This window comes from Chiloscyllium punctatum, chromosome 2 (genome assembly GCF_047496795.1).
Source record: "Chiloscyllium punctatum isolate Juve2018m chromosome 2, sChiPun1.3, whole genome shotgun sequence".
NCBI classification, from domain to species: domain Eukaryota; kingdom Metazoa; phylum Chordata; class Chondrichthyes; order Orectolobiformes; family Hemiscylliidae; genus Chiloscyllium; species Chiloscyllium punctatum.
The window spans coordinates 87,534,507-87,557,494 of record NC_092740.1 but is presented as its reverse complement, the minus strand read 5'-3'; the positions used below and the strand labels follow the sequence as shown (position 1 = coordinate 87,557,494).

At 41.1% G+C, this 22,988-nt stretch overlaps 1 protein-coding gene across 2 annotated transcripts in view; it reads right to left on the bottom strand.

Moving 5' to 3' along the window:
* The window catches only part of vps13a (vacuolar protein sorting 13 homolog A), a 419,442-nt gene that overhangs the window by 158,468 nt on the left and 237,986 nt on the right, over positions 1–22,988 (bottom strand). For both annotated transcript variants that reach the window (XM_072585252.1, XM_072585262.1), the window contains exon 43: positions 12,908–13,060. In XM_072585252.1, the coding sequence (XP_072441353.1) occupies positions 12,908–13,060 (153 nt within the window). The remainder of the gene's footprint in view (positions 1–12,907; positions 13,061–22,988) is intronic.

Here is a 22,988-nt window from a genome sequence, read left to right as displayed (position 1 = left end):
TCTGCATCACATCACTAGCGTGTCAAAATCTTTTATTACACCAAAATAAGTAACTTCATTCACATTTTCCACTTTGAGCTCCATAAAACCTTTCACCAATATTTAAAGTAGAATAATGTTATGGCCAAACTCTTTTGTAATTCCAATATCATTCCATGAATGTTATCTCCTCTCTCATCTTTTTTAAAATAACTTAAGGCTTCATACTAATACTTTGTTTCCCAATTGGTGGATGTTCTATCATCTTTGCAGTGGGCAGATTTTTCCCTCTTTTACCAGAGAATAGTGTTCTGTGTGCAGTCTATCAACTCAGGATATCACTTTTTATTCAGTATTTACTTGCATTGATACAGTGCTTTCATGAAAGTAGCTTTGAACCGGAAGCTTCTTTACCCTTGTTCTATGTCATTCTACTCTAGCACTCAATTTCTTCACGTGGTTCCAATTATTCATTTTTCTTTGACTACATTATATTCCTTTTCTATCAATTTATGGATGCAATTATATTTTCTGATATCTTTATTCTGGTATTAAGTAGGAGAGGGACAAGATTCTTTTCAATTTTCACACTGAAATTACTTTAAGACATTTACCAAGAATTTAAGTAGGTGCACAGATATCGATAATGTAAGACATGTGAACGACACAGTAATTATAACATATACAGAAAAATCTAAAAAGAATCTTTAAACAGAGTGCATGAAAATATCAAGGAAAACAATTACAAGGTATAAAACAACAGTGGAGTCAAAAGAAATAAAACAAAATCAAATCATTTTCTTATTTACGTACTAGGAGAAAGTGAGGACTGCTTTGCTCGCAAAAACCCTTCATCAGGAATGTGGAAGGGTAAGGGGGCTGAGAGATAAATAGGGGGGTTGGGCTGTGGGGATGGTAGCTGGGAAGGCGATAGGTGCATACAGCTGGGATTAATAGTGATAGGTTGGTGGGGAGGGTGGAGCGAATAGGTAGGAAGGTGGGAAGGATGATGAACAGATAGGACAAGTCAGAAGAGCGGGGCCAAGTTGGAGGGTTGGATCTGGGATGAGGTGGAGGAGAGGGGAGGGGGAGATTTAGAAACGGGTAAAGTCAATGTTGATGCTGTGTGGTTGAAGGGTCCCACAGCAGAGGATGAGGCATTCTTCCTCCAGTTGTCAGGTGGCTTGGATTTGGCAGTGGAGGAGGCCTAAGATTTGCATGCCTTGGGGGAGTGGGAGGGGGAGATGAAGTGGTCGGCCATAGGGCAGTGGGGTTTTTTGGTAGTTGTGTCCCAGAGATGTTCCCTGAAACGCTCTGTGAGTTGCTGTCCTGTGTTCTAGATGTGGAGGAGACCACATCAAAAGCAGACTGGCTTTGACTGGTCGGCTGCTTAGCTGATGACTCCTGTTCTTCTCCAAAACAGTTGATCAGCAACAGCAACAGGCAAGATCTGGCAAGAAAACAAGTTCTGGACTCAAAATGTGCAAGATTAAGTAAACTATTACCAAAAGATGGAAGCGAATGTTGGAACAATAGTGGGTTTTTTCGCAGAGATTCAGAAACATCTCATTCCTATAAAATTCCATGACGTTTCAATGATCTTTAGAATTGCTCAGCCTGGATAAGTTATTTACAAAAGCCATCCTTTTCCAGGTTTTACCTGGCCCGAGGAAAACCTGGCCCTAGTCAGTGTACCAACTCCCAGGGCCCCACCCTACACTTCTTTCCAGTCCAAAGTAAGTCACACCAGTCTTGAAATGCTGACTCTATGGCTCTCCACGGATGCTGACAGACCTAAGTTTCTCCAGCACTGTTTAAGTTCAAACTACAACCAATCATGACCTTGTCCTATCACTCAGTCAGCTTTATATCCATGTTATTACTGTCCTTCAGAAGGCTTATGTATAAAAGTAGTTAACCTGAAGGTTTGATCTACGTATACCACAATGAAAAAAAGACTGAGATACTTACCATAGAACAAACAACTTAACAGGATGAAACTCACTCTTGTGTACTGTTCAAAATGTGGAAAGATTCTCAAAGGAAATTAAAGTCATTTTCTGTGATATTGTTATCAAATAAATACAAGCCAACGTTGGAGGATGGAATTTGCACAAGAACTATGGCAACTTCAAAGTCCAAATACTGTTCCTTACTAGCCTCTTGAATATGTTTTTATTGTAGTACTGAGGCATTATTGTTTAATGTGTAGTTATAAATTAACACATGAAAATACACAATTTCTTTATAAAATGGTCAATTGCCAATTATAAAGTAATTGCAGGATAAACACAATTGAAGGATTTACAATTTTTGTGCTATAAAGTCTGAGCAACCCTGAAAGTAACAATTCACAAAACATCAAAGTCCAATAAAAGGTTGCCACATATAATACAAGATAATTCAATGACTTAGTGTCATAGGGATATACAGCACAGAAGCAGACTCTTCGGTCCAATTCATTCATGTTGACTAGATATTCTAAACTAAACTAGTCCTATTTGCCACCACTTGGCCCATATCTGTCTAAAGCCTTCCTGATCATATACGCATCCAGAAACCTTTTAACTGCTGTAATTGTACCTGCCTGCACCACGTGCTCTGGCAGCTCATTCCATACACGCAACATCCTCTGCGTGAAAATGTTGCCCCTTAGGTCCATTTTATATCTTTCCCCTCTCACCCTAAATCTATGACCTCTAGTTCTGGACTCCTCCACCCAAGGGAAAAGACCTTGTCTATTTAGCTCATCCATGCTCCTCATGAGTTTATAAACCTTTATAAGGTCACGCTTCAGCCTCTGATCCTCTAGGGAAAACAGCCCCAGTCTATTCAGCCTCTCCCTATAGCAGAAGCCCTCCTGGCCTGGCAAGATCTTTGTAAATCTTTTCTGAACCCTTTCAAGTTTCACAACATCCTTCCTATAGGAGGGAGGCTAGAATTGCAGGCAGTATTCCAATAGTGGCCTAACCAATGTCCTGTACAACTGCAACATGACCTCTCCCATATCAATGCACTGACCAATAAAGGTAAGCATACTAAGCGCCACCTTCACTATCCTATCTATGTACAACTCCACTTTCAAGGAACTATGTACCTGCACTCCCCAGGACTTTACCATTAAATGTATTAGTCCTACCTTGAGACACCTTTCCAAAATGCAACACATCATAGTTATCTAAATTAAACTTCATCTGTCACTCCTTGGCCCATTGGCCCATCTGATCAAGATCCCATTTTACTCTCAGGTAACCTTCTTTGCTGGGCACTACACCTACAATTTTGGTGTCATTTGCAAACTTACTAACTATACCTTCAATGTTCACAGCCAAATCATTTATATAAATTATGAGAAGCCGTAGACCCAGCACCGATCCTTGTGGCAGTCAGAGGTTTCCAGTCTGCAAAGCAACCCTTCACCCACTACTCTCTGTCTTCTATCTTCGAGCCAGTTCTGTATCCAAATATCTGTATCTGTATCTCCCTCTATTTCATGTGATCTAACCTTGCTAATCAGTCTACTATGAAGAACCTTGTTGAATGCAATACTGAAGTCCATACAGATCACGTCCACTGCTCTGTCCTCATCAATCCCCTTTGCTACTTGTTCAAAAAACTCAAATCAAGTTTGAGAGACATGATTTCCTATGCACAAAGCCAAGTTGACTATCCCTAATCTGTCCTGGCCTTTCCAAATCTATATAAATCCTGTCCCTCAGGATTTCCTCCAACAACTTGTCCACCACCGATGTCAGGCTCACCAGTCTGTAGCTCCCTGTTTTGTCCTCACATTTCATTAGCCAACCTCCAGTCTTCTGGCACCTCATCTATGGCTATCGATGATACAAGTATCTCAGCAAGGGGCCCAGCAATCTCTTCCCTAGCTTCCCACAGATTTCTAGAGTGCACCTAATCAGATTCCAGAGATTTATGCACCTCTATGCGTTTTAAGAGGTACAACACCACCTCCTCTGTAATATAGATTTTTTCAAGATGTCGCTATTTATTTCCCCACGTTCTCCACGTTCCCTATCCTTCTCCACAGTAAATATTGATACAAATTTCTCATTTAGTATCTCCCCCATATCTTGCAGTTCCACACATAAGTGGCCTTGCTGATCTTTAAGGGGCCCTATTCTCTCCCCAGTTACCCTTTTGTCCTTAATGTATTTGTAGAATCCTTCTGGATTGCCAAAGCTATCTGATGTCCCTTCTTTGCCCTGCTGATTTCCCTCTGAAGTATATTCCTACTGCTTTTATACTGTTCTTGGTCACCACTCAATTTCTGCTGTCTATAACTTCTGTATGCTTTCTTCTTATTCTTGTCCAAAACCTCAATTTCTCTAATCATCCAGCATTCCCTACACCTACCAGCCTTCAACAGCTTTCACCGATAAAATACTTTTATACTGGTTAGTTTGGAGTCTTGCAAATTGAATCCATCACCCTATTTAAAATGTTCAAGACCAGAACACTAGCGGGTTTGCTCAGATGCCTGTAATGAAACAACCTTGATTCAACTTGGCAAGAATGCGTTAAAAATAAGTTATGATCAAAGGTAAAGGAATTATTACAAGGTTGAAGAAAAAGAAAATAAATCAGACCATTAGTAACAATCCAATGATAAACCAGGACAGGATGTATTAGAGAGTATGAATCTCAAAGCCAAATCAATAGATAGAACAATAATTTATATGCAGAATTAAAGGATACATCTAAAGGCTTAGTACTGAAACCACGCAGCATTCAAAACAAAGTAAATGAGTGTACAAATAGAAATGAATAGCTATAATCTGGCAGCCAATACAGAGGCATGGCTGCTGAATGATATGGATTGGGACTTGAATCTTGAAGAGTACAAGACTTTTAGGAATGACTGGAAACAAGGAAAAAGGTGAAGAAGTTGATCTGTTATTTAATGATAATGCTAGTACAATAGAGAGGGCTGATCTAGTTCAGGAGTCAAAAGATGTATAAAATTAGTTTATGTCAAAATGAAAAATCATGAAAGCAAGAAGTCGCTTGTGAGAGTGGTGTACAGCACCCATGATGGCAACCTGTAGGGCAGGGGAAAAAGGAAGAAATAACCAGAACTTGTCAGAAATGCATGACAATGCTCAGGGGAGATTCTAATTTTTAGAATCCCTCCAGAATTTTTAGAATTTTAGATTGCCTACAGTGTGGAAACAGGCCCTTTGGCCCAACAAGTCCACACCAACCCTCTGAAGAGTCTCCCACCCAAACTCATTACTCTATATTTACCCTGACTAATGCACCTAACCTACATATCCCTGCACACTATGGGTAATTTAGCATGGCCAATTCACCAAACCTGCACATCTTTGGATTGTGGGAGGAAGCCGGAGCACCCGGAGGAAAGCCACGCAGACACAGGGAGAATGTGCAAACTCCACACAGACAGTCACCAGAGGCTGGAATCGAATCCAGGTCCCTGGCACTGTGAGGGACCAGTGCTAGTCACTGGGCAACCCTACCACCCATGATCTACATATCAACTGGAAAAGTCAGATGGACAAAAGATAGCCTAGATGTTCATAGAATGTTTTCAGGATAATGTCTTAGAACAGCATGCGCTGCAGCTGACCAGAGAGCACAGTATACTAGAACTGGTATTCTACGATTAAATAGGATTAATTAATTAGTCTCATAACGAAGGCACGTGGATGTGGTATCAAGTATGTGGTTGAATTCTATTCAGCTTGAGGAAGTGAGGAATGTCTCAGGCTATTTTCAAATTTAAATAAGGTCAGTTATGAGGGCATGAAGGCAAAGCTGGCTGAAGTCAATTAGCAAAACAGCTTATATCCTTAGCTAGGTCAATAGAGATGTGTGCCAGTCATTTATGATGATGATATTACAGCATGTAAAGAAAACATCCATGCCAATGAAGAGCAAAACATCCAAGGGTAACACCCACCATTCCTGGTTATCTACAAAGATTAGAAATGCAATCAATGAAAAAGCATACAATTTTGCAAATACAAGTGGCAGGTCAGAAGTTGCAGGGTTTTATATCCTATGCAAAGAATAACCAAACAATTAAAAAAGAGAAAAATTAAGAGTAGGAGAGAAAGCTAACCGGAAGTATGAAACACAAACACGAAGAATTTATGTAAATATTTAAAGAAGAGGCATTAACAAATGAGCATGGGTCCTACAGAATGTCAGACGGAGACTTAATAATGGAAAATAAGGAAATAGCAGATGAAATGAACAGGCATTTTCCAACAGTGAAGACAGACAGTCTTCACAAATAGCAACCAATAAGCAGCAGTAAATCCCAGTCACCAGAGAAGCAGTACTGAGCATTTTATTTCAATGGGGCAGGTAAGGGTCCAAATCTACAACAAAGAGAGGTCTGGCTGTATCTGTCGAGAGTGAAACAGAATTAACATTTTGAGTCCACTATAAAATTTGAACTATGAAGTGTCATACTAGGCTGGAAATATTAACTATTTCTCTCTCCACAGATGCTGTCAGACCTGCTACATTTCTCTAGCATTCTCGGTGTTTGTTTCAGATTTCCAGTACCCACAGTATTTAACCTTGAGTAAAGTGCCCAGGTCTGAAAGAAGGCATCTAAAAGGTCTTAAAAAGGTAACTATTGAGAGAATTGATCCAATGGTTTTAGTACTCCAAGGCCTACTGAATCAAGAATGGGTGCATGAGATTGGAAGGCGGCAAATTTAACTCATTTGTTCCAAAGCAAAAACAGCAGTGAATGTGTACAGCTACTGCCTTTGCTGGTTGAGTTCAAGTATTTCTGGACATTGGAGTGCGTCTAAGAAAAATTAACAAACAGCGAATTCATAGGTGACCTTGAAGAAACCTGCATGAAAGAGCTCACAGCAGGGGAGAAGCTAAGTGCATAGTTTTAAAGTGCAACCTTGCTATAAATCTACAATACTGAGTCCCAGGTTCGATTCCAGCCTCGGGCAACTGTCCATGTGGAGTTTGCACATTCTCCCAGTGTCTGCGTGGGTTTCCTCCGGGTACTCCGGTTTCCTCCCACAGTCCAAAGATGTGCAGGTCAGGTGAATTGGCCATGCTAAATTGCCCGTAGTGTTAAGTGCATTAGTCAGAGGGAAATGGAACTGGGTGGGTTACTCTTCGGAGGGTCGATGTGGACTTGTTGGGCCGAAGGGCAGGTTTCCACACTGTACGGAATCTAACCTAATCAAGAGTAGGTTCTTTTTTTGATTATATGTTTTATTGAGATCTGTCTCTTGATTAAATTTTAAAAGTATAAAATATAGGTATTAAGTTAGCCTGGAGCAGTGTTTTTTAGAGCAATAAGACAGTGCTATTTTCTGGATCTGTAGGTTGTTGAAGTGCAACGATGGCCTTTAGTAGATTAGAATGATGTGCTCGCTCTGTCGGATATGGGAGATGAGGGAGAGTTTCCAGGTTACTGATGATTATGTCTGCAGGAAGTGTTTGGTTGCGAATCTTATCAGATCACATCGATCAGTTGGAGCTGCAATTAGAGACAATAAGGAATTTACAGGAGATAGAGGGTGTGATGGGGATGGCAGTTATAGGAATGAAGAAAAATCACAGGCACAGTAAGGTTACCTCCAGGAAAGATAGGAGAGGGAGACAGGTAGTGCTGGAGTCGCCTGTGGTTATCCCCATCTCAAATGAGTATGCTGTTTTGGAAAACAGAGCGGGTGATGGACTTTCAGGGGTAGCACAAACGGCTAAGTTTCTGGTACCGAGAATGGTTCTAACATAACAAGCGGTACATCAGGTTCCAAGGGATTAATTGTGATCTCTAGTCAGAGGCACAGACAGACGTCTCTGCCGCCGTCAGCAACAACTCAGAATGGTGTGTTGATTCCCGAGTGCCAGGATCAAGGCTATCTCACAGAGATTGCAGAATATTCTCAAAGGGGAGAGAGACCAGCAGGAAGTCATTGTACACCTTGAAAGTAATGACATAGGAAAGGACAAGATTGAGATTCTGAAGAGAGAATATAGGAAGTTAGTCAGGAATTTAAAAAGGAGATCCTTGAGGGTAGTAATAACTGGATTATTCCCGGTGCGACGAGCTAGTGAGGGTAAGAACAGGAGGATAGAGCAGATGAATGCATGGCTGAGGAGCTGGTGCAGGGTAGAAGGGTTCACATTTTTGGATCATTACAATGTTTGACTACCGCCTCGTTGCATTATCATCCATCAGCATTAAGTGTTTTGAGAGGATTCTGATGAGGCATGCTGCCTCCGTCACTGGACACCCTGCAGTTTGTGTATCATCCGAACTGCTCAACAGATGATGCCATCTCCACTACCCACCATCTGGACCTCACCCACCTGGACAAGAAGGACACCTACATCAGATTATTATTCATAGACCTCCGTTCTGCATTTAATACCATCATTCACCAGCACCTGACTGGAAAACGGAGTCTGCTGAGCTTGAACACCTCCCTCTGTAACTGGATCCTGGACTTCTTTACTGGGAGACCTGAGTCAGTCCAGATTGGGAACAGCATCTCCAACACCATCATACTGAGCAAGGGGGCCCCCCAGGACTGTGTGCTCAATCCACCGCTGTTCACTCACAAATGTGCAGCAATGCGCAATTTGAATTATATTATTAAATTTGCTGATGACATGACGGTAATGGATCTCATTAGCACGAACAAGTCAGCATACAGAGAAGAGGTGCAGTGGCTAGCAGATTGGTGCACAGCCAACTTGTCTTTGAACGTGAACAAAACGAAAAGAGATGGTTGTTGACTTCAGGAGGGTATGGACCGATCACTCTCTGCTGGACATTGACCACTCCCCCGTGGAGATTGTGAGGAGCACCAAACTTCCTGGCACCCACCTGGTGGAGAATCTCACCTGGTCCCTCAATCCCAGCTCCATAGCCAGGAACACCCAGCAGCGTCTCTATCTGTATAGGTTGAGGCAAGTCTGTCTATCTCCAATTCCCCCCACCCACCACCCACCACCCATCCCCCCAATCCTCACCATATTTTACAGAGGTTACCCTGAGCATCTGCATCACTGCCTGGTTTGGGAATTGCACTGTTTCAGATTGTAAGACCCTACAACAGATGGTGAGGACAGCTGAGAAGATCATTAGAGTCTCCCTTCCTTCCATTACAGACGTTTACACCACACTGCATCCACAAGGCTAACAGCATTATGAACGACCTCGTACACCCCTCACTCAAATTTTCTCCCCCCTGCCATCTGGCAGAAGATACTGGAGACTTGTGGCTCTCACGGCCAGACCGTGCAATAATTTCTTCACCCAAGCCATCAGGCTCCTTAACACTGTATGAATGCACTCCATTTGCAATTTTCAGACAACTGTTTGAATTGCTGCTAAAATAATGTTTTATTAATGATCATTCACTGTTACATTGTAATTTGTCCACCACTATGCCTATTGTCTTGTCTGGAATTACTGTACTGACTTGCACTTTTCGCCACCTTGTGTATGACTATGCTCTCGTGTAGTCTGTGTGTTCATATGGAACCTTGGTCCTGGACAAATGCTGTCTCATTTATATCGCACGAGCTGTATATGGTAGAAACAACTCTCACTCTGACTCCTTCCCGCCTCAGGTGACTGACTGTGTGGAGTTTGCACGTTCTCCCCGTGTCTGCGTGGGTTTCCTCCGGGTGCTCCGGTTTCCTCCCACAGTCCAAAGATGTGCAGGTCAGGTGAATTGGCCATGCTAAATTGCCCGTAGTGTTAGGTAAGGGGTAGATGTAGATTATAGATATCGATGTAGGGGTATGGGTGGGTTACGCTTCGGCGGGGCGGTGTGCATTTGTTGGGCCGAAGGGCCTGTTTCCACACTGTAAGTAATCTAATCTAATCTAATCTAATAAATGACCTCCACAAGGGACGGACTGCATTGGAGGAGGACTAATATACTGGCTGGGAGATTTGCTAGAGCTATTAGGGAGGATTTACACTAGTAAGGTGGGGGTAGGGACCCAGAGAAATAGTGGGGTACAGTTGGGAAAAGGAGCAAGTCAAACACAGTCAAGGGAGGCAGAAAAAGCAGAGAATAAGCTATGATTAATGAATTAAACTACATTTATTTCAATGCAAGAGGCCTAACAGGGAAGGCAGATGAACTCAGGGCATGGTGAGGAACATAGGACAGGAACATCAAAGCAATTACACAGACATGGTTCAGGAATAGACAGGACTGGCAACTTAACGTTTCAGGATACAAATGCTATAGGAAGAATAGAAAGGGGGGCAAGAGAGAAGGGAGAGTGGCATTTTCAATAAGGGATAGTTTTACAGCTATACTTAGGGAGAATATTCCTGGGAATACGCCCAGGGAAGTTATTTGGGTTGAACTGAGAAATAAGAAAGGGACGATCACCTTATTGAAATTGTACTATAGATCTTTCAATATTCAGCAGGAAATTGAGAAACAAATTTGTAATGGGATCGCAGTTATCTGTAAGAATAATAGGTTGGTTATGGCCGGGGATTTTAACTTTCAAACATAGACTGTGACTGCCATAGTTGTTAAGGGTTTAGATGGAGAGGGACTGGTTGGGTGTGTCCAAGAACATTTTCTGATTTGGTATGTGGATGTACCTACTAGTGAAAGTGCAAACCTTGACCTACTCTTGGGAAATAAGGCAGGGCAAGTGATTGAGGTGTCAGTGGGGGAGCACTTTGGGGCCATTAGTTTTAAAATAGTGATGGAAAAGGATAGACAGGATCTATAAGTTAAAGTTCTAAATTGGAGGAAGGCCAATTTTGGTGGTATTTGGCAAGAACTTTCAAAAGTTGATTGGAGGCAAATGTTCTCAGGCAAAGGAACGGCTGGAAAATGGCCTAAAAAAATAGGAAGCCTTCAAAAATGAGATAACGAGAGACCAGAGACAGTATGTTCCTGTTAGGGTGAAAGATAAGTCCGGTAGGTATAGGGAATGCTGAGTGACAAGAGAAATTGAGGTTTTGGTTAAGAAAAAGAAGGAAACAGATGTCAAGTATAGACAGCAGACATTGCATGAATTCTTAGAGTATAAAGGCAGTAGGAGTATACTTAAGAGGGAAATCAGGAGGGCAAAAAGGGGACAGGAGAAAGCTTTGGCAAATAGGGTTAAGGATAATCCAGAGGGACTCTACAAATACATTAAGGACAAAGGGTAACTAGGGAGAGAATAGGGCCCTCTAAGATCATCAAGGTAGCCTATATGTGGAACCACAGGAGATGGGGGAGTATTTTGCATCAGTGTTTACTGTGGAAAAGGCCATGGAAGACATAGAATGTGGGGTTATAGGTGGTGACATCTTGAAAAATATCCATATTACAGAGGATTGATGTGGGTAGAGCTGTGGATGTGATCTATATGATGTAAGGCATTTGACAAAGGTTCCTCATGATAGACTGGTAAGCGAGGTTAGATCATATGGACTAGAGTGAGAACTAGCCATCTGGATATAGAACTGGCTCAAAGCTAGAAGACAGAGGGTCATGTTGCAGGACTGCTTATCAGATTGGAGGCTTGTGAACAGTGGAGTGCCACAAGGATCAGTGCTGGCTTCACTGCTTTTCGTCATTTACATAAATGATTTGGATGTGAACAAAGGAGCTATAGTTAGTAAGTTTGCAGATGACAAAAATTTGAGGTACTGTGGACAGCAAAGAAGGTCACCTGAGTGTACAACAGAATCTTGATTAGATGGGTCAATGGGCTGAGGAGTGGCAGGTGGAGTTTAATTTAGATAAATGTCAGATGCTGCATTTTGGAAAGGCAAATCAGAGCAGGACTTAAAACACTTAGTGGTAAGGTCATGGGGAGACCTTGGAAATGCAGGTTCATAGTTCCTTGAAAGTCGAATCACAGGTAGATAGGATAGTGAAGGCAGCATTTGGTATGCTTTCCTTTATTGATCAGAACATTGAGAATAGGAGTTGAGAGGTCATGTTGCAGCTGTACAGGACATTGGTTAGGCCACTTTTGGAATATTGCGTGCAATCCTGGTCTCCTTCCTATGGAAGGATGTTGTGAAACTTGAAAGGGTTCAGAAAAGATTTACAAAGATATTGCCAGGGTTGGTGGTTTTGAGCTACAGGCAGAGACTGAATAGACTGGGACTGTTTTCCCTGGAGCACTGGAGGTTGAAGGGTAACCTTACAGAGTTTGATATAATCATGAGGAGCATGGATAGGGTAAATAGACAAGGTCTTTTCTCTGGGGTGGGGGATTCCAGAATTAGAGGTCATATGTTTCGGGTGAGAGGGGTTAAAAATTAAAAGGGGCTTAAGGGGTAACATTTTCATGCAGAGGGTGGTGCATGTATGGAATGAGCTGCCAGAGGACATGGTGGAGACTGGTATAATTACAGCATTTAAAAGGTATCTGGATGGGCATGTGATTAGGAAGGGTTTAAAGGGATATGGACTAAGTGCTGGCAAATGGGACTAGATTTACTTAGGATAACTGGTCAGCATGGACAAGTGGGACCAAAGGAATTGTTTCCGTGCTGTACATCTCTATGACTCTATGAGAGCAGATAGAATGAAACTATTAGGCCAGTTAGCTTTATATCTGTCATAGGAAAAAATGCGAGAAACTACAATTAAAGTTATAGCAGGGTGCTTGGATACATTCCAGTAGTCAGATATTCCACGAGTGCCACCATCAAATTGCTGTAATGCAGGTTTTGACAGAATTTGTCCAAGTGGGATGGACTTAACCAAAAGCAAATATGAAATTAATCTTATGCTTGCACTTTAGTGCTTCAAGTATATTTGAAGACAAATAAACCACCTTAGAGTATACCTCTAATTCAACCACAAAGCACTAAGTTTTATCTATGGTATAAATCTCCTATCATTAAAAAAGCAAACCATAGTCCACCTAATCCAGCATAGAGTACTCATTTTTATTTAAACAACATATTTCTTACCATTGCCAAATTGTTAAGCATGGTCAAACCACATTTTGACATTGTAATGTTAAGTTGGTCTTTTGAAGAGATCTGAATAACTGTTTTGTAAGCAGGAGAAGTTTCCTCTTCTTTTTCACTCTGTGTCATTGACTTGACAGCTTTTTTCTTTATCTGAAAAAGACGTATTCAGGTAAGTTCATAAAATATTGTTACAGTGCTAGTTAAAGTTTTTACTGGACAAACAGACCCCAGAATGAAATCTGACTTGAAGATAGTCTTTAAACATTCCTTTTCAGTGACTGACCACCATGCTCAGTATACAGATTCTTTTAAACATCATACAAAAGTTTATTACACAAAAAGGAAAAAAAAACAAACTGAATACAGAACGCAATTTAAAAAATATTAAAACACAGCAAAACAAGCCGTTACCTGATACCATCACATTACAGTTTCACAATCAGAGAAAAGTAACTTTCTGTCTCAAACATTGAACTTTGACTCCACTGAGTCGTACCAGTATTTTTTGCTGTAAACTGTTAAGTTTTTACAAATGAATAGTCACGAAACTGAAAGTTTAGAGACTTGCAGTATATTCTGCAAATTTCTAACCAAATACTACTGGTTAAGAGGCTACACAAACAATCTCTTCTACCAAGCTAACTTATTCTTTGAACGATTGTATGCATCCTTCTAGGAGAAAAAAAAGTCAAACTTCTGACCAGTCAGGTTTTCTCTAAAGCTACACAGAAACGTCCAATCTTTGGGTTTTCTAAACGGAAATCAATTTTTGACAATTGCAAACCAAAACAAGCTAACAGCCTTCAATGTTTACACTCCCACTCATAAACCCATGCAAATACCAGCACTCTTTGATTAAGCAGACACCTTTCATCACAATATCCATTGACCAGCAGACCATATGCTGTTCTCTCACTACAGAGTCACAACTGGAAGTAAATTTAACCTCAGAGTCACTATGCCTCAAGTGAGGAACAATGTTGAGGAGGCAGATTTCATGATAACCTCAGCTGTCCATGAAGTGAACCCGCACTATAGCTATCACTTTGCATTGCAATCCATTAGTCTAGCCAGCTGAACTAAATAATCTCCACGTTAGAAAAAATCTAGAAATTGCAGCCGCTAATTGTTGTGGTGACCAAGTCAATTTAAAATTCAAAAGCTCGAGACTGACCTTTCAGCAAGGCTGATAAAGATTGCTGCTCGGCATGTAATGGAGTTACTAGATACAGATCAGCCATCATTGACGGCAGAATGGATGAGAGAGTTAGCCTACATATAGTCCAGTGACTCAGTTTAATTGATCATTAAGTATTCTATATGACATGGACCAGGTAGATTTACCTGTAGACAACAGAAGATGCCACTCAGCTTCCCAAAGCATGGTAATATCTCAATTTCAAAGCACTAGAAAATAACCATCATCCTACACGCCACGTATGATTCAACCAGCAGAGAGCTTGCAATCCCCCCTCCCCATTCATTCCAGTTTTGCAAAAGCTTTTTAATGGCACATTTGATTGAATGCTGTCTTGATGTCAAGGCTGTCACTCTTACCTCACCTCTGAAATGCAGCTTTTTTGTCCATGTTTGAACCAAGGCTGTAATAAGGTCAGGAGCTGAGTGGCCCTGGTGGAACCCAAACTGGGTATCGCTGAGTAGGTGTTGCTTGATAGTATTGTTGATTATACCTTCCATCATTTTACTGATGATTGAGAGTTGACTGAATATATAGTAATTGGCGGTGTTCGATTTCTCTTGTTTTTTGTGAACAGGATATACCTGGACAATGTGCTACTATACTGGAACAACTTCGCAAAATCTAGATCACAAATCTTCAGTAATATCGCCAAAATTTTGTCAGGGCCAGTAGCCTCTGCTGTATCCAGTTCCTCCAACTGTTTCTTGATATAACATCGAGTGAATCGAATTTGCTGAGACTGGCATCTGTGATACTGGGGACAACCACAGCAGACTCAGATGGATCATCCATTCAGTACTTCTGGCTCAAGACTGTTGCTAATGCTTCAACCTTACATTGGCCAGGGATTGCTCATATCTATAAACAGCAAGCTTGTGAACTGAAGTTATCTGAGCCGCAGCCACTAGCTTGGGCTGGCTCAAACCAGATCAACTTTGAGGGGTGATATATGTTGCAAATACTTATTTGGTGGAAGAGTAATGAGTTAATCCTAACGGTGTCCTTGGAGTGAGCCTATATTGGAAAGGCACCGGCTCATCAGATGAGCTAAGAACTAACAACAACAAGACACCACAGTTTGGGAAAAATATGAAAAAGATAAAAAAATTAAGGATTTTGATGTGCCAGCAGCGAAAATGCTGGACAACAACCTTTGCTAAGTTGTGGACCCCATGCCTGGGAGCATGGAAATAGCCCCGAGACCTGGAAGAAATTTCCTGGCCAGTGTGAGCTTCTGTTCTTGGGTATTAGCCTTTATTTTTGTTAAGTATTCAGGAGGGAATGGCATGGAAACCAATGGACGTGCACTTAGTTTATAGCCTTGTATGAATTGCATGCCTGCTCTTAACCTTTTCTTCACCAAACTATGTAAATTGTATGTCTGTTTTAATTAAACTAATAAAGTTGGTGGTTAGTTGGTACAGACTTGACTCTTGTCGTCTTTGTTCTAAGTCAATAACTGTTGTCGAGATTGGTAACTGGACACTTTTTTTTTGTACTAACGTACTGGGCTCTTCCATCATTGAGAATGGGGACATTCGTGAAGCCACCCCCTCCAGTCAGTTATTTGATTATCTACTTACATTGATGAGTGAATCAGGCAGGACTGCAGAGCTTAGATTCTTCCTTTGGTTGTGGGATTGCTTAACTCAGTCTATCACCTGCTGCGTGGCATGCAAATAGCACTGTTTGATAGCTTCACCAGATAAGTATGAAAGGGATAGGCTGGGACATAAAGTTGCAGATTGTTTTGGAGTATATTTCTGCTGCTGTTGATGGTCAACAGTACCTCATGGAATCCCAGACTTGCGTTGTTAGATCTGTTCAACATCTGTTCATTTAGCACGGTGATAGTGCCACACAACACAATGGAAGGTATTGACAATGTGCAGTGGTTACTCTTACCAATAGAGTCATGGACAGATGCATTTGCAGCAAGTAGATTCACAAGGATAAGTTCAAGTATGTTTTATCCTCTTATCGGTTCCCGTACCACCTGCCATAGAATCGGTCTAGCAGCTATGTTCTTTAGGACTTGAGCAACTCAAACAGTAGTGAAATCTCCCATCCACAGTAAATTTTGCACCTTTGCCATCCTTAGTGCCTCCTCTAAGTGTTGCTCAAAATGGAGGAGTACTGATTAGCTAATGGAGGACGGTATACAATAAATCATGTTTAACTTCTTGCCCTTGAGACTTCATGGGATCTAGAGTCCATGTTGAAGACTCCAGGGCAACTCCCTCCAGACTGTACACCTGTTGCTTGATTAGTCTGAGAAATAGTTCTCCCAATTTTGGCAGTAGCCCTCAAATCTTAGTAAGGAAAATTTTGCAGGGTCACCAGGGTTGTTGTTGTCATTGTCATCTTCGGTGCTTGGGTCGATGCCAATTGGTGCATCTGATTTAAAATCTTTGTTGAGACCTTTAATGACTGCTACAGCAGAATGGGTTGCTCAGCCATTTCAAAGGACAGTTTGAGTCACCCATATTGCTGTGGCTCTGGAGTCATATGTAAGCCAGACCAGATGAGGATGACAATTTCCTTCCCCGAAGAACATTAGTCATCCCAGCTCTGGGAAAGCTCTGCAGATGTTCCTCAGAGTAGTGCTTGTAATCCAAGAATCTTCAGCTGCTTCAATGACTCTCACTCTATTGTAAGGTTAGAAATGAGGACGTTCGCAGATGACTTCACCATTCACAACTCTTCAAATTACTGAGGCGGTCTGTGTCCACACTCAGCAAGGCATGGATAATATCCTGTTTTAGGCTGAAAAATGGCATGTAATAACTGCAGCACACAAGTGCTAGGCAGTGACCATGCCCCTTGACATTCAATAGTATCATCACCACTGAATCCTCCTCAATCAACATCCTGGTAGTTATTGTGGTTCTGTTCGCCGAGCTGGGAATTTGTGTTGCAGACATTTCGTCCTCTGTCTAGGTGACATCCTCAGTGCTTGGGAGCCTCCTGTGAAGTGCTTCTGTGATCTTTCCTCCGGCATTTATAGTGGTTTGTGATCCATGAAAGGCAAAAATCTCCTTTACAACTCCCAGATGATTTACAGTCCATCACAAGAAAAGGAGATCAAATGGAAGGAAAAGACTTGTCACTGAACTACCACAATGTCAAGTCCTAGTCTGAACTCCATGCAATGTTTGAACAAACAAGCTGCTGACAACCATTAGATATAGCTATGATAAGACCATTAATGGACTACTGCAGTACATGGCATAATGAGAGAAGGTAGGCAGGGGAGGGGTGAGGTGAGGGTGAGCGCAGGGGTAGGTGAGCGGCAGAGCGAAAGCGAGGAGAGAACTCTTGGCCAGAATATACCTACCAAGTTGCAGACCGTTTCGAGGTTTAAAAACGAGCACATCAGCAAAAGACTTTGGTAATCCATATAACCAGACCTTTAAACTAAATAGTGAAATTTTTTTGGAAGTTGGCAGTTTGTTGCTGACAGAGTGGCACATCATCTTTTGGGGTCTCAGCAATTTATAAACTATATTAGTGACTTAGACAGAAACAGACCAACAGATCTATGTCTTCTGAATATTTAAAGCTGGAAAGGAATGCAAACAGTTAGGAAAATATAAATTCACTATAAAGAAATGGACTAGTTTGTTGCATTCATTCACAGGATGAGGGCATCACTGAATCAGCCAGCATCTATTGTCCATCCCTAATTACACAGTTAAGTGCCAACAACATTGCTGTGGGTCTGGAGTCACATACAGGCCAGAACAGATAAAGATGGCAGTTTTCTTCCCTACAGGTCATATGTGAACCAGATAGGTTTTCCAACTAGTGACAGTATTTGCATGGCATCATTAGACTCTTAATTCCAGATTTTTATTGAATTCAAATTCCACCATCTGTCATGGCAGGATTTGGACCCACATCCGCAAAAAATTACTGGGTCTCTGGATTGACAGTCCAGTAATAATATCACTAGGCCATCAACTCCCCTTTAGAAGTTAAATAAGTAGAGGAATAGAGCAGAGAGTTGGAAGAGAAAAGTACTTAAAATGCAAACAAGTTTTGTATGAAAGTTTAGTTTCTAGTCGATAAGAATATTACTGTTCAAGGAGGCTTTGAGGATGCCCTTGAAATGCCTCCTCCAACCCTGACAGTCACCTGCCATGACGAGTGTTGTTCAGGAAACTGAGTGCAAATGTGCAAGTCTGGCAAGTGGGAGAGTTTAGTGGAAAGATGGTGCTTGTTCTGATTTGCTTTTCTACCCTTCTCGCCCCAGGCGAATTGGTTCTTGCTCTGTAACAGGGGAAAAGGATAGTTGTTTTTGGTCACTCTCTTCGTAGTTTACATCTATTATATTCTAAATTTTTAGAATAGCATACAAATTGGTGATGAAGTTAATAATAGATGACAGTACATAAGTGAATAATATAATCAAGCAATTAATTAAAATTCAAAACTGATGGCAGGTCAGATAATATGTCAAAGTTACAACATATGGAAAGCTCCTGGTCAGCATAATAGCCCCGGGCAAACACATGTGCAGCAAGTGTTTAGAATTTGAGGAGCTTTGGCTCCAACAGGTCTGATATTTCCTCAGCTTGACTGAGTGGCACAGCAGTAGCACAGGGTGGATTAGCAAACTTACCATGGTACAGGAAGCCATTCAAGTACAGTAACAACAAGGAATATGGTGACAGTAGGGGTAGTATAGTGAGGGGGATTGGCATGGGTCTCTGCAGGAAAGAGCAATAGCGTAGCCAGTCGTGTTGCATGCCAGAGTTCGGGAAATCTGCTGAGAGCTAGAGGGGAACTTGAGGGGGGATGGGGAGGAAACAGATGCCACAGTTTATATAGGCATCAATGATATAGGCGGAATTGGGAAAGCATATAGAGTATGAAGCACTGAGTTACAATCTCTGGATTCTTACCTACACTATATGGCACAGGGTAAATAAATTACTGAGATGATGCGGTCTCTTAGACTGGTGTGGAGAAGTAGCTTCCTTTGCATGGGATACTGGCATCAGTCCTGGGGAAATTGGAGCCTATACGATTGGGATGATATATGCCTAAGCCATGTGGGACCAATGTTCTTACGAAATGCATAATTAGGTAAGTAGGATTTTAAAAAAGACTGTACCAAAACCAAAACTAGGTGTTACAATCTGGATAAAGGCAAATCTAAAGGCTCTGCATCTGAATGCACAATATGTTCATAACAAAGTAAATGAATTGATTATACACAGTACATAAATCTGATCTGATAGCCATTTCAGAAACATGACTACTGGATAACAAGGATTGGGTCATGAATACTGAGGGGAACATGATACTGAAGACGACGAGAAAGCTGGGTAAAGATGGAGTGTTATTAATTAAGGATAGTATTTCTGCAATAGTTAGAGATTACATTATGATCTCTTTAACCATGATTGAGTCAGTTTGGGTGGAGAAGAAGTCACAATTGTGAAGTCACAGGAAAGAAGTCACAATTGTGAATGATCTACAGGCCCCTAACAGTAACCATAATGCAGGACAAATAATACAAGAACTATTGAGTGGTGATGATGAAAGGGACAGTTGTAATCATGGCTGACATTAAGAATAAAAGAACTTAAGAAATAGGTAGGAACAGGCAAATTGACCCCTCAACTTGCCCCCAATACTCAACATCATAGCGGATCTAACCCAGGCTTCACCTCCTCTTTCATGTCTGGCCAATGTAGTCCTCAAATTTCTAAAGTTCCAAAAATCTATCTACCTCCTCTTTAAATACTTCCAGTAATTCAGCCTCTGCTACATTATGGACTAGAGATTTTCAGGCATTCATTACCCTCTGAGACAAAAAAATCCCCATCACTTCTCAGTTTTAAAGGAGTGTTTCCTTACTTAATAACTATGCCTCTTAGTTTGAGATTTCCCCATTTGTGGAAATAGCTTCTCAACATTTGCACTGACAAACCCTTCAGAATTGCTTGTATTTCAATAAGATCACCTCTCATTCTTCTGAACTCTAATAAACAAAAGCCTAACAAAAAAAGGCCTAACCTGTTTAGTCATTCTTGATAAGTCAAACACTTCCTCCATACAATCAATCAATATATCTCTTTTTAACAATCTCCAATGCCAGTGCATCACTTTTTATATATGGAAAACAAAACTGAATCCAGTACTCCAGGTGTGGCCTCACCAACATCCTATACAGTGGAACAAGTCATCCTGTTTTTAATCTCCATCATCCTAACAATAAAGGTCAAAATTAATTTGCTGCCTTATTTACTTGAGGCACCCTCATGCTAAGTTTGTGTTCCATGTACTGCAATACTCCTTTGCGCTACATCTTTTTGAAGTCTTTCGCCTTTTGATTCTTCCTAGCAAGAAGTTCATGACCTCGTACTTTCAGATATAAAACTCCCACTTGCCAGGTTTTTACCCACTCATTCTATCCGGATTCCTATATCCTCATCACAAAACCTCACATCGATTTCTGGATAGTCAGCAAATTTAAATATAGTATACTCTGCTCCCTCTTCTAAATCATTAACATAGATACCAAATGATTGAGGACCCATGACTAATCCTTGTGGAACTCCACAGATTACGTCTTTCCAATCTGAAAAAGGATCCATTAATCTTGACTCTGTCACTTATGTTAATCAATCTTCAATCCATGCTAATACATTACTCATAATACTGTGATTTACTAGGTAACATCTTCAGTGGGCCTCTGGGTGAAGCACTGCTGATCATTCCTACTTTCTATTTGTATGTTTGGGAGAATTCCTAGAAGCATGGCATTCCAACTGGAACTCTATCAACAAACACATCGAGTTAGACCCCATCTACCACCCCTGAGAAAAAGAACAGGAAATGACATCACCGCAGGAAATGATATCACCAACCCAAAGAAACCAAAACATATAAATAGAAAGCAGGAATTATCAGCAGTGCTATGCCTGGACGCCCACTGAAGATGTTACCTAGTATAGTGAGGAAACATGTGGAAATGAACTTTCCAGCTCAGCAAGCAAACTTGCATTCAGAACCTCAACCTGAGCTATAAATCTTCTCAAAACTCGCTAATTGTGATTTACTATCTTGTGCAATTGTGTGGCACCTTCATAAACGCCTTCTGAAAATCCAAATATACAAATGTTCTTCCTTTAAAAATTTGCTCTAACATTTTTTCAATGACAGATGTGAGGCTAACTGGCCTATGGTTTCCTTCTTTCTGTCTCCCTCCCTTCTTGAAAAAGGACATCATATTAGCAGTTTTCCAATCTGAGGGAAACCTCTCAGAATCCAGTGAATTCTGGAATATGATGAGCAATGTCTCCACTATCTCTACAGACACTTCCTTTAAAACACTTTGATGCAGGCCATCAGGTCCTGATGATTGCCTTCAGTCATGCTAATTTGTCAAATACTTTGTCCCTCATGATAGTGATTCAAAATCTACTTCAAAGCCTACACTAGTCTCACTTCGGCACTAGCCCATAGCCTTGAATGCTTTTTACAGGCTACGACATTACAGGCCTTAAAATAACTTGCATGCTCCTATAATCTATGTCTTGACTGATAAAGTGAAGCTTGGAGAAAGTGAGGACTACAGATGCTGGAGATCAGAATTGAAGACTGTTGTGCTGGAACAGCTTATGCTCGAAACATTGACCTGCCTGCTCCTCAGATGCTGCCTGACCAGCTGTGCTTTTCCAGCACAACACCTTTTGACTCTGATAAAGGAAAGCATTCCTTATTCTTCTCAAGTGTTCTATAAAACTCTCCTGTCACCTTCAGGGATCGAGGGACAAGTACCTAAAGATCCCAGTGTTCTTCTGAGCTTTCTAGTGTCCTGTCACTCAGAGTGCAATCATTTTGTTTTTCCTTCTAAAGAGTGTCATTTCACATTTAAGATCCTTTATTCCATTAGCACCTTGCTTATCTACTGTCTTTTGGATGTTGTAGAATCGTCCACTGTGAAGGTCAAAGCAAAACATTGGGTTAAATTATCTGCCACTTCCCTGTTCCCCATTTGTAACTCCTCAGTTGTACCTCTAAAGGTTTCAACATCTACTTTAGCTAGGAGACACTGAGGTCTGCAGATGCTGAAGATCAGAATTGAGTGTGTGTTGCTGGCAAACACACAGCAGGTCAGGCAGCATCCGAGGAGCATTCCTGATGAAGGGCTCGGGCATCTATTTTAGTTACTCTACTGTTACATATTTATAGAAGCTGTTGTTGTTTATTTTTATATTTCTTGCCAATTTAGTTTTATAATACATTTTCTTCCTTTTTATTAGCTTTTCAGTCATTCCTTTAAAAATACCCTGTGGTGTCGCACTTTTTGCCACCTTATATGCCACAGTTTTTGATTGGATACTTGACTGCGTCTGTTAATCACAGATGCTTCATCCTTCCCACAGAGTGACTCTTGGCTGGTATTGTCAACACTGAGCATTATGAAATTACTCAAAGTTACAATCCCTGACATACATTAGAAATTCATCTTCCATGTCACCCTTATCAAGTCAATATGCAGCTTAAAATCATCAATGATAATTGTAAAGCCCTTCTTACATATCTCCATTATCAGCCAATATATACTTTGCTCAACAGTGAGGCAACTCTTCAGTAACATCTAGAAGTCCCTTCCATGGCTTATTTCCCATGCTATTCCTTATTTCAACCCAAATGGATTCCACATCATAATGTTTTTTTAATTCATTCACGGGATGTGGGCGTTGTTGATTAGGCCAGCATTTATTGCCCATCCCTAATTACCCAGAGAGCATTTAAGAGTCAACCACATTGCTGTGGATCTGGAGGCACATATAGACCAGGCCAGGTAAGGATAGCGGTTTCCTTCCTTAAAAGGGTATTCGTTAAGCAGATGGATTT